The sequence below is a fragment of the Varroa destructor genome, unplaced genomic scaffold (genome assembly GCF_002443255.2).
Source record: "Varroa destructor unplaced genomic scaffold, Vdes_3.0 BEIS01000007.1, whole genome shotgun sequence".
Taxonomy (NCBI): Eukaryota; Metazoa; Arthropoda; class Arachnida; order Mesostigmata; family Varroidae; genus Varroa; species Varroa destructor.
This window is the reverse complement of record NW_019211460.1, coordinates 6633583-6646398: the sequence shown is the minus strand read 5'-3', so window position 1 is coordinate 6646398 and position 12816 is coordinate 6633583. Positions and strand designations below refer to the sequence as shown.

Genomic DNA, 12816 nt, shown 5'->3' with positions numbered 1-12816 from the left:
TGGTCAAGATATCGGTGTGTCACTGAAAATAGCTCAATATTCACAACAAGCATCTCTTTCGCCAGTTCCCGAAAAATGAACCTATTGGGATTATTAATAGAACCTATAGTTGGCTATTTTGAATAGAACCTGTAAGAGATACGTGTCAGTTCCTCTTCAAACGTGATTTTCTCTCTAGCTTAAGGTGTCTAAAATCCTACTTTCTATTTCATTCTGATTGTTGTCGTACACGCACTGAAATTATTACCGTTGAAAAGGAATTCTATTGAAAGGTGTGTGGCTTATCCCAGCTACACTGAAAATACTCAGCCCAAGGACAGCCATTGAGTGAAATTCACACAAAGTCGATATTTACATAACCTCTCCTTGGACATCTAGTCCCGAAAGCAGTCTTGCGTGAAGCAAAAAAAAGCTGAACTAGATGATAACGGCACAATATCTGTATGTGTATGTTGTTCTATCGTCGAGAAGCCAATCAAGCTAATTGATGTCTTATGTTATTGCTCGCCATGGTCGTCACTGTTTCCTTATTTTACATACGTGCACATAAACGCCTGCCTATATACAGTATCGTTCCTAGAGACAGCTAAGATTGTTGTTGCAACCCATTTTGCTAGATCAGAGCTAATTTTATTTGCTAGGAAGGAGGACGTGACTCTGTAGAAAATTACTTATGGTCATTAGGGCTGCTTATTACAATAGAAAACTTCTCTCTTCAAGAACTTGGTGACTTACCAGCAATAGAGATAAACTTTAGTATTATATTGGCGACAAAGGATGATAATAAATACAGACGGTATATGAAAGATGTGTTTTAGGTTTGCTATATTTAAGAACTTCCTGACACGGCGTTGCCTGCGCACTGAGCCTAAGCCTCTTACACGCAAAAAAAACCGTTGTCGTTTCTGCCTCATGTCGATGTCCTTCAATCGAGTCGACTCAGGTTTTCTACCGACGCTGTGCTAGGCCTCATGAATGACGTACAAACATGTTCAACTTAATGAACTTGTATGCCTGCGAAGGAATGTACGTACTTCTCTGGATGAACAAAAGGCTTATCTAACTAATATGATATTATCATGCTTCACTATCTCTGTTAAGATGATGTCACATGAAGGTGCCCTTAAAACATCCAATAGTGATTATGCGTCTGGCAAGAAAAAGTCGAAACACAAAGTTTTTAGCTGAGCTAGGAGTATCTACTAGACCCTACAGCATGTGATCAAGGAACGATTCAGTCAAATAGAAAGCGATCAAATGCAGGCTACATACAGATACATTTTTTCATCGGTCAAGGCTTTCCTACGCATGTTATGTCTCTGGATGACTTAATGTCACTTAAGCATTTTCTAAAAGACGTCCAAATCGTGTGCTTTATTTTTGCTGACCACTGATACTCACGAGGAAGAAGCGAGAGTTCCTTCGTTACTCGGATATACCATGATAGGTAAACTAGTATTTCGTTAGAGCCTTATCACGCGTTTGTCACGTTGCCTCTTGGGACAGAGCACACAAACAAATTTAGTTCCCAAGGCGAGCTAGAATTCCATGGGAGAATTTTTATTTCCGCAACTCTAGCTTCAGAAACGACAAATTATTTCCTAAATTTGACTAGACTATTGATAGGATTTGTCACTGCAGCGTGCGGTACGTACAAGTATTTCAATGCAACACGTACCCCCCAAAATGTACGCATACACTCTGGCATAATCGGAGATATTGGACTAGGGTATGGCTGAGAGACAGAGAGAGAAAAAGCAAAACCCTTTTACGAATTTATCTCGTAGTGATGGTAGTAGCTGTGGTGCAGGGATCATTTTTCGGTGACCCACGCAAGCTTTCCATCTCGTTCACGCTGTCCGTTCAAACTCTTTTTCTTTGGTTCCATAGCACAGACCTCGCTGTTTAATGCGGTCGTGCTCGTCGAGGCCGTCCTCTCTGCATCACAGTATCAGTACAGATAAGCAGCATTACTTCGTACGGTGTGTACTTTAGTCTTGGCTTTTCTGCCGAGTCGATTCGGAAGTCGCACCGTTGTCATTTGTCGTGGGTTACGGGTGCTGACTGAAAAGATTGCGTTGTTGATTGTGATATATTCGAGGAACATTCATATCAGGGAGGAAATTTCGTTGCCCATTAAGGCAAAGCAACAGTTGTTGTCAAAAGAACTGATATTTTTGCGCGGGATGAACGCAAAGTTTTGTCGAAGACTTTAGTAACCGTCAACAACTTCATGTCCGCATTGTTCGTAACGAAGCATCCTGTTCAAAAAATACCTGATCGGGCTATACTGTGCGAGCACGAACCCGCCAGGCGATCGAAAGGACTACCTAAAAAAATTGGGTAAAACAACGTTTGCTTGATCAATTTCGCCCAATGTTGGATGATTTTTCGAATGGTGCGCTCAGAAATGTGAGTGTGTGTATATTAGTGCTGCAACAAACTCTTATTCAGATCTTATGTGATTCTTATTGAGGAAATGCGTATTTTTTTTTTATGTGGGTACATCGGATATTATAGGATCCTAAACGCAGCTATATTTTGGAAAGCCTGCGATCAGACAGTAGAATCATATGTGATTTCTGGCTCTATTTATTCGAGACTGGACTTTGCGAGCTCTATAGAAAGCCTGTTAGTTTTTGTAGCGAACTACACTTCTAATTAATACTACTAACGGCTATATTTGATTTGTTTTAAAGTTAGTTAGTTAGTAGTAAACTGCACAAGAAGTTAATCCGTTGGCATTTTTCGAACCTATTCCCATTGTTGCTAATACAGCACAACAATTACACTCCGTTACAGTGTTTCATTAGATAGTTTCTTTAAATTTCGAAAATAGCTATTGGAATAATTTACAAACGACCGCGTAAAGGGCTACAGTGTTTACCTCAAGTCTGGCTTGAACGGTAATATAGGTACTTGTCGAGAATGGTCATCGATTTAAACCAGCAATTGTCACAGATTTATCGGCTTACTACATTGCAACGTTGTTGTTGTTGTTGTTGTATGTTTTTTTACTACTATCTTAGCTCAGGTTAAGCCATTGTTCAGCAATAATTAAAGCAGGATCATTGTTTGCAACAGTGTTCGATCTGGAAGAATATGGACTCTGTTGGACATTTGCGGCCATTATTCAGGCAGATATTTGCGCATTTTATGCCACGTTATGGTTTGGTAGCCTGGTATAAAGAGAAGCCTTAATCTATTTTTCTCTACTTCACACGATTTTGGATGCGCAATGTGCTTATCGATAAATAAGTTAATCAACAAATCAATCAAGCTTGAAATCGTTTTATTATAGTTTCGAAAGGAAATCATCAGCATCGACGACAAATACAAACGTATAATTGGAACGTCCTTGCTTCCAGATTTACAGTGCCCGTATATATATATGCACGTCTATACAACGTCACGTGCAACTAGCAGTCTGTATGCGTATGCGTATGTGTCTGCAAATTCGGTGCAGGTTCTTTAACTCTTAAGCGTCTTTGAAGTAAACGCGTTCGATGCGAGCCCGCCGGCAAACACATATCGCCTTGCCTGTGCTATCTTTGGACCTAGCATCAATGGGACTCTCTCTAAACAGGCCTTTACGTTTAGACGTACATTCTTTCAAAGACACAATAGACAAAGCCCAAAACGTATGACGTATAGCTAATCCTAACAATTTTACCACAGCAAGCCTTCTCCATGCGAAACTGAACACCGTAGCAATGAACAATGGACGAAAGGGAATGGCTGAACAAATAATAACTCCCTGTTACGATTAAACATCTTCGCATTGGTGAAAACCTCAAAGCTCATCCAGTTTTTTTCTTTTTCTTTCGTTAGGAGTTGAATCTACGCGCAGCTTACACTTCACACAGGCTATAGTTGGGGAGAGCTTATGTTGAAGTGTATTGTAACAACCTTCAAAACTGTAGCTTCGGCAAAAAAAAATCACAACCGACTTAAGAACAAAACCTTCGGGCGATACATAGATGAGATAAGACTGACCGCTCGTTTGTCTATTTGGGGTTGTTAAGGCTTCACTGGAAAGTTCCAAGCGAGTGCGCCTTGAAGGAGTGGTTGAGGGCTTCGTGGTCTGCACTAGAAAGTTAAACAATTTATCCCACTACAGAATAGTATTGAAAGATCAAACTATATGTAGAATAACGATGTATAACCACCTAAATTACATCACGTAAACGACAGTTTTCAATGTAAGGTACGGCGAAAAGAAAGGTACAATCGTCACGCGGTGCTGAGAGTATGAAAAGAAATCACTGATGACCTATGCAAAAGCAATTAAGTCAAGTTACCAGAACTTGCTCTTGAATTTCTGCTAAGGAATTATTACAAACGATTGTTTTTTACAACAGTTTTTAGTTAGTAAATGTCGTCTAGTACAAACCGTTTACCACCCAGCGATTTTCCCACCACGGAACCTGTTAAATATTCGGAAATCGTAGTAAATTCTATACTAAATATGGTTATATAGAGATTTATCGTACTATATCATCCGTCTCATCGCATTAAATATTTCTAGACAGTTGATTAAATACATTATACATATTTATAAATATCATAGAGACTCCTTTCGGATGGAAAGTAAGGATTAGTCTCGCATTGATTATTTATGTCAAGTAAACTCTGCTCATTCATATATCTAGCCGCTTGGTAATAACGCAGACACTTCATGGTAATACTAAATAAAGTATTCTAAAATGGACGAAAGCGGTTCCATTTGATGCAGTAACTGAACGAGGTGGACTGCGTTAGTAAAAATGTTGATTTTTTTCGTTCCAGCCACTCAGCTTGTGATCTAGCAACGTAAAATGGCCTGCTAAACGCCTAGAGAAAAGAAATTGTGGTTGTCATAACGAGATATCTAAGCGGACTGCTAGTTAATAACGCCGCAGAGAATTAGCAACGAATGGTAGAATTAAACTTATCAGACAGCGCAATTCGAGTGGTGCTTGAAGATTTCTCCCAGTCTAGCACTCTCGAAAACGAAAACATCGGCCTCGGACAGAGGGAACCGAGTGTGAAGTCAGCTTGACGGGCAAATGATTCCGAAGGGGGATAAAGTGTGTGGGGCGAGAAATTGAGGAATTGTACTGGGATGTGGGCTGGACATGATAAAAACCCTTTCAATCGAATGGTGAGCTAACCAAGCGGAACGAGAGCGGCGAAAGTTGACTGCAGTCGGCCTGCAGTGTTTCTGCGGAGCCCAAGCCTGTCAGAGCCCCGAAGGAGGGACGAGAAGGCTCAGGAGGTGGCGACCCAAGGCGGCGACATTTCCGGGGGCGAGGAGTGCTACGGAACATCGGGGGTCAAACTCCCGGTGGTAAATGTACTAAAGGAGTGCGTTAGCACCGCCGGTTTCACTGAGGCAGATAACGCTGCAGCCACTCCTAGCTTGAAAAAGATAACAGTCGTAGAAGTACGCTGCATGCGACAAGACTTTGCCTCAATTCCCCGAGGCAAGGAGGTCCCCCAACGAATAGCTAAGCAATAAAACGACGAAGAGACAATCGCTCTACAACAAACTAATTGCCACAATGAAAGCTCTGAAGTTTGTGTACGGATGTGTTTCAGAGACAGTAAGCTAAATTCCTATGCTGAAAGAACATATATGCATGCTGTTACACTTTATCGTCTTTTGACTACCACATCTATATACACACACGTTCGCCCAAAAAAATACGTTTAGTGTTGAGCAGATCAGCTTGGTAGTAAGGGTAACTAATACAGCACGGATTTGTTCAAACGGCGAAGCCACACCGAAAGGTAATACGTTACCACTTAATCGTATGCAGTTTTACTTTAATTAACAGTCGCTGCGATTGGGTTCTTCGGGGCAGTTTCAGCCGCAGCATGGCCAGCCGTAGTTTTATTACGGCGATTATTCTGAACCGTTGCGACGTTTTCGCTCAGTAGGGCACCGGCCTTGCCAAGAGTTAGCGAATCATAGAGTTCATAAAACGAGTGAGACAGAGATTGGTGTTCGACGTTGGTAAGCAAACATGCACAGTGTATTAAGCGTTCACCGAACGGGAGATAAAAATCAGAAGGAATTATCCTTCCGGTCGTCAAACGACGCCTAACCACCAACCCAGTGTACAGATCCAACGTGTATCGGTGCCCGTTACGAACAGAACTCCCCTGTACGGATGTTTCTCGCTAACCGACCAGAAGACGTAAATTACAGGCAAACCGGAAGTTGCACTAGCGCACACAGCCGCACAGAGTCATGCCGAATTCGCTTTAAATCGTTGTGAGCGAAAAAAAAAAAACCACCACCTGGTAATCAGGGTGTGCACTATAATTGACCGCAGATATCTGGCCATTCCGAAACTGCTAATCTATATAGGACGTCTGATAACGGCCACGACAAGCCGTATTTAATTTCATACATAAGTAAAGATGCATAAGACGATTCATCTATCCCTGAAGCCAGTACCTCACTGAATAAGTTCCTATTTGGAACTGGCCCATGATCTCAAGTGAGTGACGTTTGCACATAACGGTTTTAATTATTTTGTATAGTTTGGTGCAATTGGAAAATTATGGACGACACGGGTCGTTGGAAGCTACTATTTGCTTGCATGTGTCGTTACGACTAATTATCAGTGTCTTAAATATAGTGCCAATAGTCGTCTGCTCTTGGTACTATAATCTATATAAATGAATTGCTGTCTTCTTATAGGTTATAGAGACTGAATCGGAGACAGTGGACGGTATATGGCAAGTTGGACGTTGAATCCATAAAGCTCGCTGGAAAATGAAATAGGTTTAACATAGGTTTGTTTCTAGAACGCATTGTCATAGTTAAATGGAAAACTTAAGCTTAAATCTGTGCAGGGCCCACGACTGGTGAGTGAGTAAGAAAATAAGTAATAGTACTGAGTTATTATATCTTTTTAACAATCGTATATGATTTTCTCTCCGGATGCTTTGCAGAAAGCAACAAATGAACAATAACAAAAAGAAAAGCGAAATTTCCAGGCACTTCGTGGTATTGCTTCAGCGCGGATGCGAGAACGAGCGTATTCAATTCAAATGAGATTTTGTTAGCTACATAAAATGAGGTAATGGATAATATAAGTTCTTAGGTTTACAGTTTACTTACAACTACGAAATATATATCTTCGTCCGTAGAAAACTAAATTTAGCCCATCGGTGCTTAGCTTCCAGTTTGCCAGATAATATTTCGGTTGTCGTTGTTATTACGTAGCGAGATTGTGTTCTCAATAACTCACCACGTAGCCACTTACACTCCTGCTAAAGTGACGTGCTTCAAGGGGGCAAATCATCTCAGATTTGAATATTAGCTTAATAGGATTTAGTTAATATACACTTTCAATTGCTAGTACAAAAAAAGAGTGTCCGTAGACGCAGATCGTTTTCGTATCGACACCCGACCTATCGACAGGAATATCCGGCAAGGGGCATTTTCCTTACGATTTAGGCCATTTGATGGAGTTCCGGCTTCTTATTGGAACTACGATGTCTTTGACGAGGAGGAGCGTGCTTTTCGAACATCGTGCCCTTTGATTTCAGAGCCTGGAATAATTTCGTATTTAACCACAAATGTCCTTTCAGGATATCCTGTAGAACGAATATTCAGTGTCAGAGTGAATAGGTAGTGTGTAGAAATGCCTATACAGCCATACGTTATGCGGATGCTGTTCAATGTTGTGTGTGTCCTTTTTACGTTCGTGGGCTGCATCTCATCCTCCGTTGTAATCGACTTGATTTGGCCGTTTGCCATTTTGGCCGACGGATTGTAGCGAACAGCTCAGGCATGTTACGAATGGACAATGGAAGAGGCCTTGCCAAAGGATGTCATTCGGCGGTCTTGAAGGTGCTGCTCGTTTCCTGCATGCGCTTCTAATGCAGTAAGTGCCACGTTACTTTTTACCTATAGGTTGTAACGTATAAAAATTAATATAAGGTATATTTCTTTGCATGTATGTTAATCGAGACGTGCAGTACGTCAATCAACGAGCCTATAGGTAAGAAACCGCTTAGACATCGTTGAACGGCCTATGACGAATGTTTTTTATATACTACTTCGATTCGTCGTTCCCTAAATGCTCGAGCTGCCAAAGTGTGTCCTCTTTGATGCAAGCTAAAACATGCCTCTTCGGCTATCTCCGAAATCGTCCGCGTCATTTATGAGACACTTACTCGGTACTAGGCAAAATCCCTGAGAAAAAAACCATGCTTAGCGAATGAGTCCCATTTCCCTAAAAGTTCAGAAATGAAGCTTGACTAACATCTGTACAGGCGCATTGTTTTTATATGGTTATTTTCCTTTAGTTGAGAATGTTTTAAATTTTGTGATAGTCAGTTTTCTAAATATTGCCGGATTTGTAAGGTCATCATGAATGATCCCACGCGTTCTCTTTTCAACCATAAACGCTCTAGTCGCGTAAATCGTATACGCAAAGCTGTTTGATATTACCACGAGCTCATACGGACTGACCTAACAGTCTCAAAAAATGTACACTATGAAATGTATGTATACCAAACTATATCACCTTCTGTGAAGATACACAACACAAAAATTTTAGCGTTACTTTTAGGGATTAGCTAGCAACTATAGTGAGACAGGTTGCTTTTCAAGAACAAATGTGATTTGTTTAGGCGTTACCACTTCTCTCAAAGCGTGCAAGAGATGTTACAAGACTCTCATTCGTATGTCTGGCATTCAATGGAGCTGCGTCATCATTAATCACACACACGATGATCTTGCCGAAGCTGAAAACCGAAAGGCGTGTAGCAGCGTGTGAGCAAGAAGGAAACACACACATGCTTGCTTTATATCGGCTATTATTATTCGAGAAGGAAAAGTACCCGTTTTTTATGGACAAATTACATGTTATGGGAATGTACTTGGCACCTAAGCAGGTCATCCTGCTATCCGGCGTAGAGCTTCTTTTACCAGTTGATTACTGACGCTCATTTTTGCTGTCCGGCCAATACTAACCACTGCGCAAACGCACAAAAATCCCGCACTCCCTTCGATGCGATAGCTATCGCGGTCAAGTTCCCGAGCGCTGCAGGATTGCCGATGCTCAGATTCCTCCAAGTGAAGAAATACAAACAAAAATCGTCTACTGGTACATAACAAACATTTCCACGTGACTCTACCACAAAAGACCAGCTAACTGTAGGCAGTAACATTTCTCAAGCTGTGACTCGTTCGCGTGTCTGTACAACGGGCACGTGAATGCCGATCAACCGTAGCAAGATGCGAGACTGTGATACAAAATAACCCGTAGTATTGATTTCATAATGCAGATCATAGCGAAAAAATCATAACTTAATTCTTATTGCCCTAAATACAGCTTAACCTGCGATGAAACGATATGATCGATAAAAACTGGGTACTCCATATAGCGGCTTTGGGGACAGCTATGGCTATCTTGTCTCAAGACAAGCGATCTCTACAAATGGCTTTAATGCACTATACATGCTCCCAAAAGAAGCGTCGATATTGCACTCACAATCAGCGATACATCTGAAAACTACTCTGCGACCTGTAGTACCGACTTACGACCTGGATAAGCCAAAATTTTAACGAAGGCAACGGAGTTATTTACACGACTCTAAGCTCACGACAAGTACATAATGTGCTTCATCTACATAAACCCTATCAAAAGTTGTTGCCGGGCAAACAAACATCCACTGATTAGAATAAGATATTTATATGCGCGTTTTTTTTAGTTTTTGGGAAATAATAATAATGAACCGATGACTGTTAAACTCTCTGGCGGTTTTCCCAAAAGCTATTTATAGTTTTATATTTGCACAAACTATCGCTTTAGTTCATTAGAATCAAGTGGATCGTATGATTCTGACAAAAAAAAAATTACGAATTTTCAATAGTTGGGAAGTTTCCTTACACTAGCCCTCGTATCTGCTTTATGGGCCTACGTTTTTGACTTTCTGTATTTCGAAAGGGGTCCAGCGGAAGCGTTGCTCTGATTCTATGCCAGCCTCTATCTAAGTCATATACTTTTCTGCAGCTGCGTTACTTCAATCACTCGTTCTTTTCACTGAGCGCCTATTCTACGGTGGCCGAATGCTTTGACTGAGAACAACTCAGCATCTGGAGAGGCCAGGCCTCAACTGTCCTGGTAGGCCCCGCCGTCGCCACCTGAGGTGAGGGCGCTGTTGAAGATCCATTAGAGCGCCCTCTGGCTGCGCGCCCGGCGTGAAACTATCACAGTTTCAGTGCTCGTGGAGAAAGCGGGTGGGAAATCTTTGTGCGTCCGGAGAGTGAACCCTTAGTGGAAGAGTGCGTGCGTGTGTGCTAAAGTGGCAAACATAGTGCCGTGCTCCGCCACGGGCTTCCGCATACAAACAGGCAGACCGTTTTGTAAAAACTTTTTCGTTCAGAACGTCTTTTCCGCCTACCCCTTTGCCGTGGCGATACACAACGAGCCGCATAGCGTCAGGTTAAAGTTTTAAAGGCAAATATCTAAATTTTTCTAAAAGATAATTACGTTTTTGATAAACGGGGGTTAATTTTGGCTTTCGACTGCACTTTTAAAGAAAGCGCTTCCAAACTGATAGAATGTGTAAACCTGATATATATAACAGTATGGCAAAAATCATGTATGATTTTTGAACTAAGTGTATAGAAAGCAAGGTGCTTCTTCAGCCTGTATAAAGTGAAAACTTGCAACGAGGACATAGTTGAAGCGAACGATCAAAGTTTTCAAATTTAAACAAAAGTACTGAAGTGAACGACGCACGAAAGCGTTCAGTGTTCTTGTTTGCTGAATAAAGCAAATGGATTACGAAGAGTTTTTACTTTTGTTTTTTTTTTTTTTTTAATGAAGGAATATTGATCACTTTACGTAAAATCTCATCCCGATAGTACGTATCGCTGGTGCGTATCGTTAGAGTGGTCGTCGTTATTCTAGCAGTCATTTTTTTCTGCTGAGAAAAGATGCATTAGCGCATCTCAAGTGTGCAGATTTCCCCAACGATGATTACGATGTCGTACTGAATTGAGAGGAAGGATCCAGCTGAAAATAGTAGACGACGTCAATGCAATTCGAAAAACGCCGATCGGGTGTTGTGTGTACCCGGATACCTTTATATGGAAGATATAGCGAGCAGACCTTTACCTCAACGGAAGAGTAATCAAGTGAAGTTGTTGCCTGAAAACAATGGTTCCTGAGATTCTTGCCGATGGAATTATGCGCAATATTTCTGATCTTTTAGAAGAGGTAAACAATGGGCCCGTCATGGTAACGAGAGGTCGTCTCGCAAATCAATTGCAAACTAGGCTAGCTGTAACTGTTGGCGTTTCGTCTGGTACTCAGTGTAAAGCCATTGAAGTGGAACATCGCATAACTTCATTACCTCACTCACAAGACAATACCGCCGAAATCATACCTGTCGGCACATTCTGCTGTTATCGATGCATACCTCAATCCTCGCCGACGAAGGGCTTTCCACGACCGGCTTGCCGAAATTTTCAAAGAAACTATGTGTTTACTGCTGACGTTCACAAAAATACTCAGTCTAGCATAAAGACAGCTAAATATTGGTTTGATCGAAAGAAAATATGCGTTCAACAAAAAGCTAGGGTTTCTTGCCAAAGCTGCCAGCATCAGCATAGCTATGCAAGAGAAAACGCCCTTACCACCGGACAACCTGCCATTTGGAAATACCCTAGCAAAATAATAATACCTGCGGTAAAGTGGCCCTTTTACCAGTTAAGACTTTGCGGCCTTCGCCATACGAATCCATATTTAATGGCAACTAAAAACATCGATGCCTATGCAGATTGGTCCGGAAATTTATTTCGTAAATTAGAATGTATTGGGCCTTCCGTTTCAAGACTTCTACCACGAATTTGGACAATCATTTTGGGTAGTACAAAAGCAGATGTAAGCTATCGTCTTTTCGAAAACTTTTATTTTTCTTCTCCATTACTTCCGTGCTGGACATCGGTTATAGTATTGTTTCTGTCAATATTACTATGTGTTAGTCCTACAGGAGCCGTTTCTAACGGCAGTGATAAGTGGATGCCAGTGAACGTAGACAGCGTCGCCGCCGCAGGCCCTTCAATCAGCGGCCCTGTCGGGTCTATTATACCTGGAAATACACCGGTAGTTTTATCACAAAGCACCCGCGCTTTCAGAAACATTATTAATCAAGCGCCAGCCGACAACGACAAACCCTATGGTAAGTCTGAACACGATATCTCGTTAGCTGTCCTAGATGGTCTGAATGTTGATATGGTTGAGGACAAGGTCCACGTAGAAGTTCAGCGCCTAACCCTGAAATTATATTACCTTATTTACGGGAGAGGAAGAAATCGAACGTCTGCCAAAAACAAGCACTTCCATTAATATTATGATATAAATGTAAGACTCCCTTCGAATGTGCTCTTTACTGGTATTACGCCATTAACAATGGAACATGCTGAGCTGCTAATATTGGCCTACATATTAGCATCGCTACAACTTAAATTCATGAAGTTCACTCATAGTATCACCTAGTCTATTTGAACTTTCAGAATTAGGTACTATTCTATGTGGTTGAAAACGTGATTATCTAATAGAGGTATTAAGAAATGATCAGCGTCTGCTGAAAGCATCACATTATTTTATTTAGTTTTGCTTAAAAAAATTAGAATTTATTTTTCCTGAAAATGATCGGAAGGTATCTATCAGTCCGCTGACCCATCTAAACAGATTTGCTGTTGATAGGTATACTATTTTTTATATGATACACATTCTATGCAGGCTACCAGCAGGTCGGCATTCAAATACATTGAGCTAATAGCTATAATCCTAAAAATAT

The 12816-nt window shown here is 41.2% G+C and overlaps 2 protein-coding genes across 13 annotated transcripts in view; one reads left to right on the top strand and one right to left on the bottom strand.

Moving 5' to 3' along the window:
- LOC111254522 (uncharacterized) overlaps positions 1-12816 on the bottom strand; it is a 126154-nt gene that overhangs the window by 18360 nt on the left and 94978 nt on the right. The gene's annotated exons all lie outside the window — the stretch shown is intronic.
- LOC111254528 (hemicentin-1-like) overlaps positions 9943-12816 on the top strand; it is a 52606-nt gene continuing 49732 nt past the window's right edge. The window contains exons 1-2 of one of the 3 annotated variants that reach the window (XM_086973980.1): positions 9944-11897; positions 11999-12195. In XM_086973980.1, coding sequence (XP_086830106.1) covers positions 12036-12195 — 160 coding nt within the window. In that variant the 5' untranslated portion in view covers positions 9944-11897; positions 11999-12035. Of the gene's footprint in view, positions 12196-12816 lie in introns of all 3 variants that reach the window. The other 2 variants (XM_022815465.2, XM_022815464.2) reach the window with 2 other exon arrangements.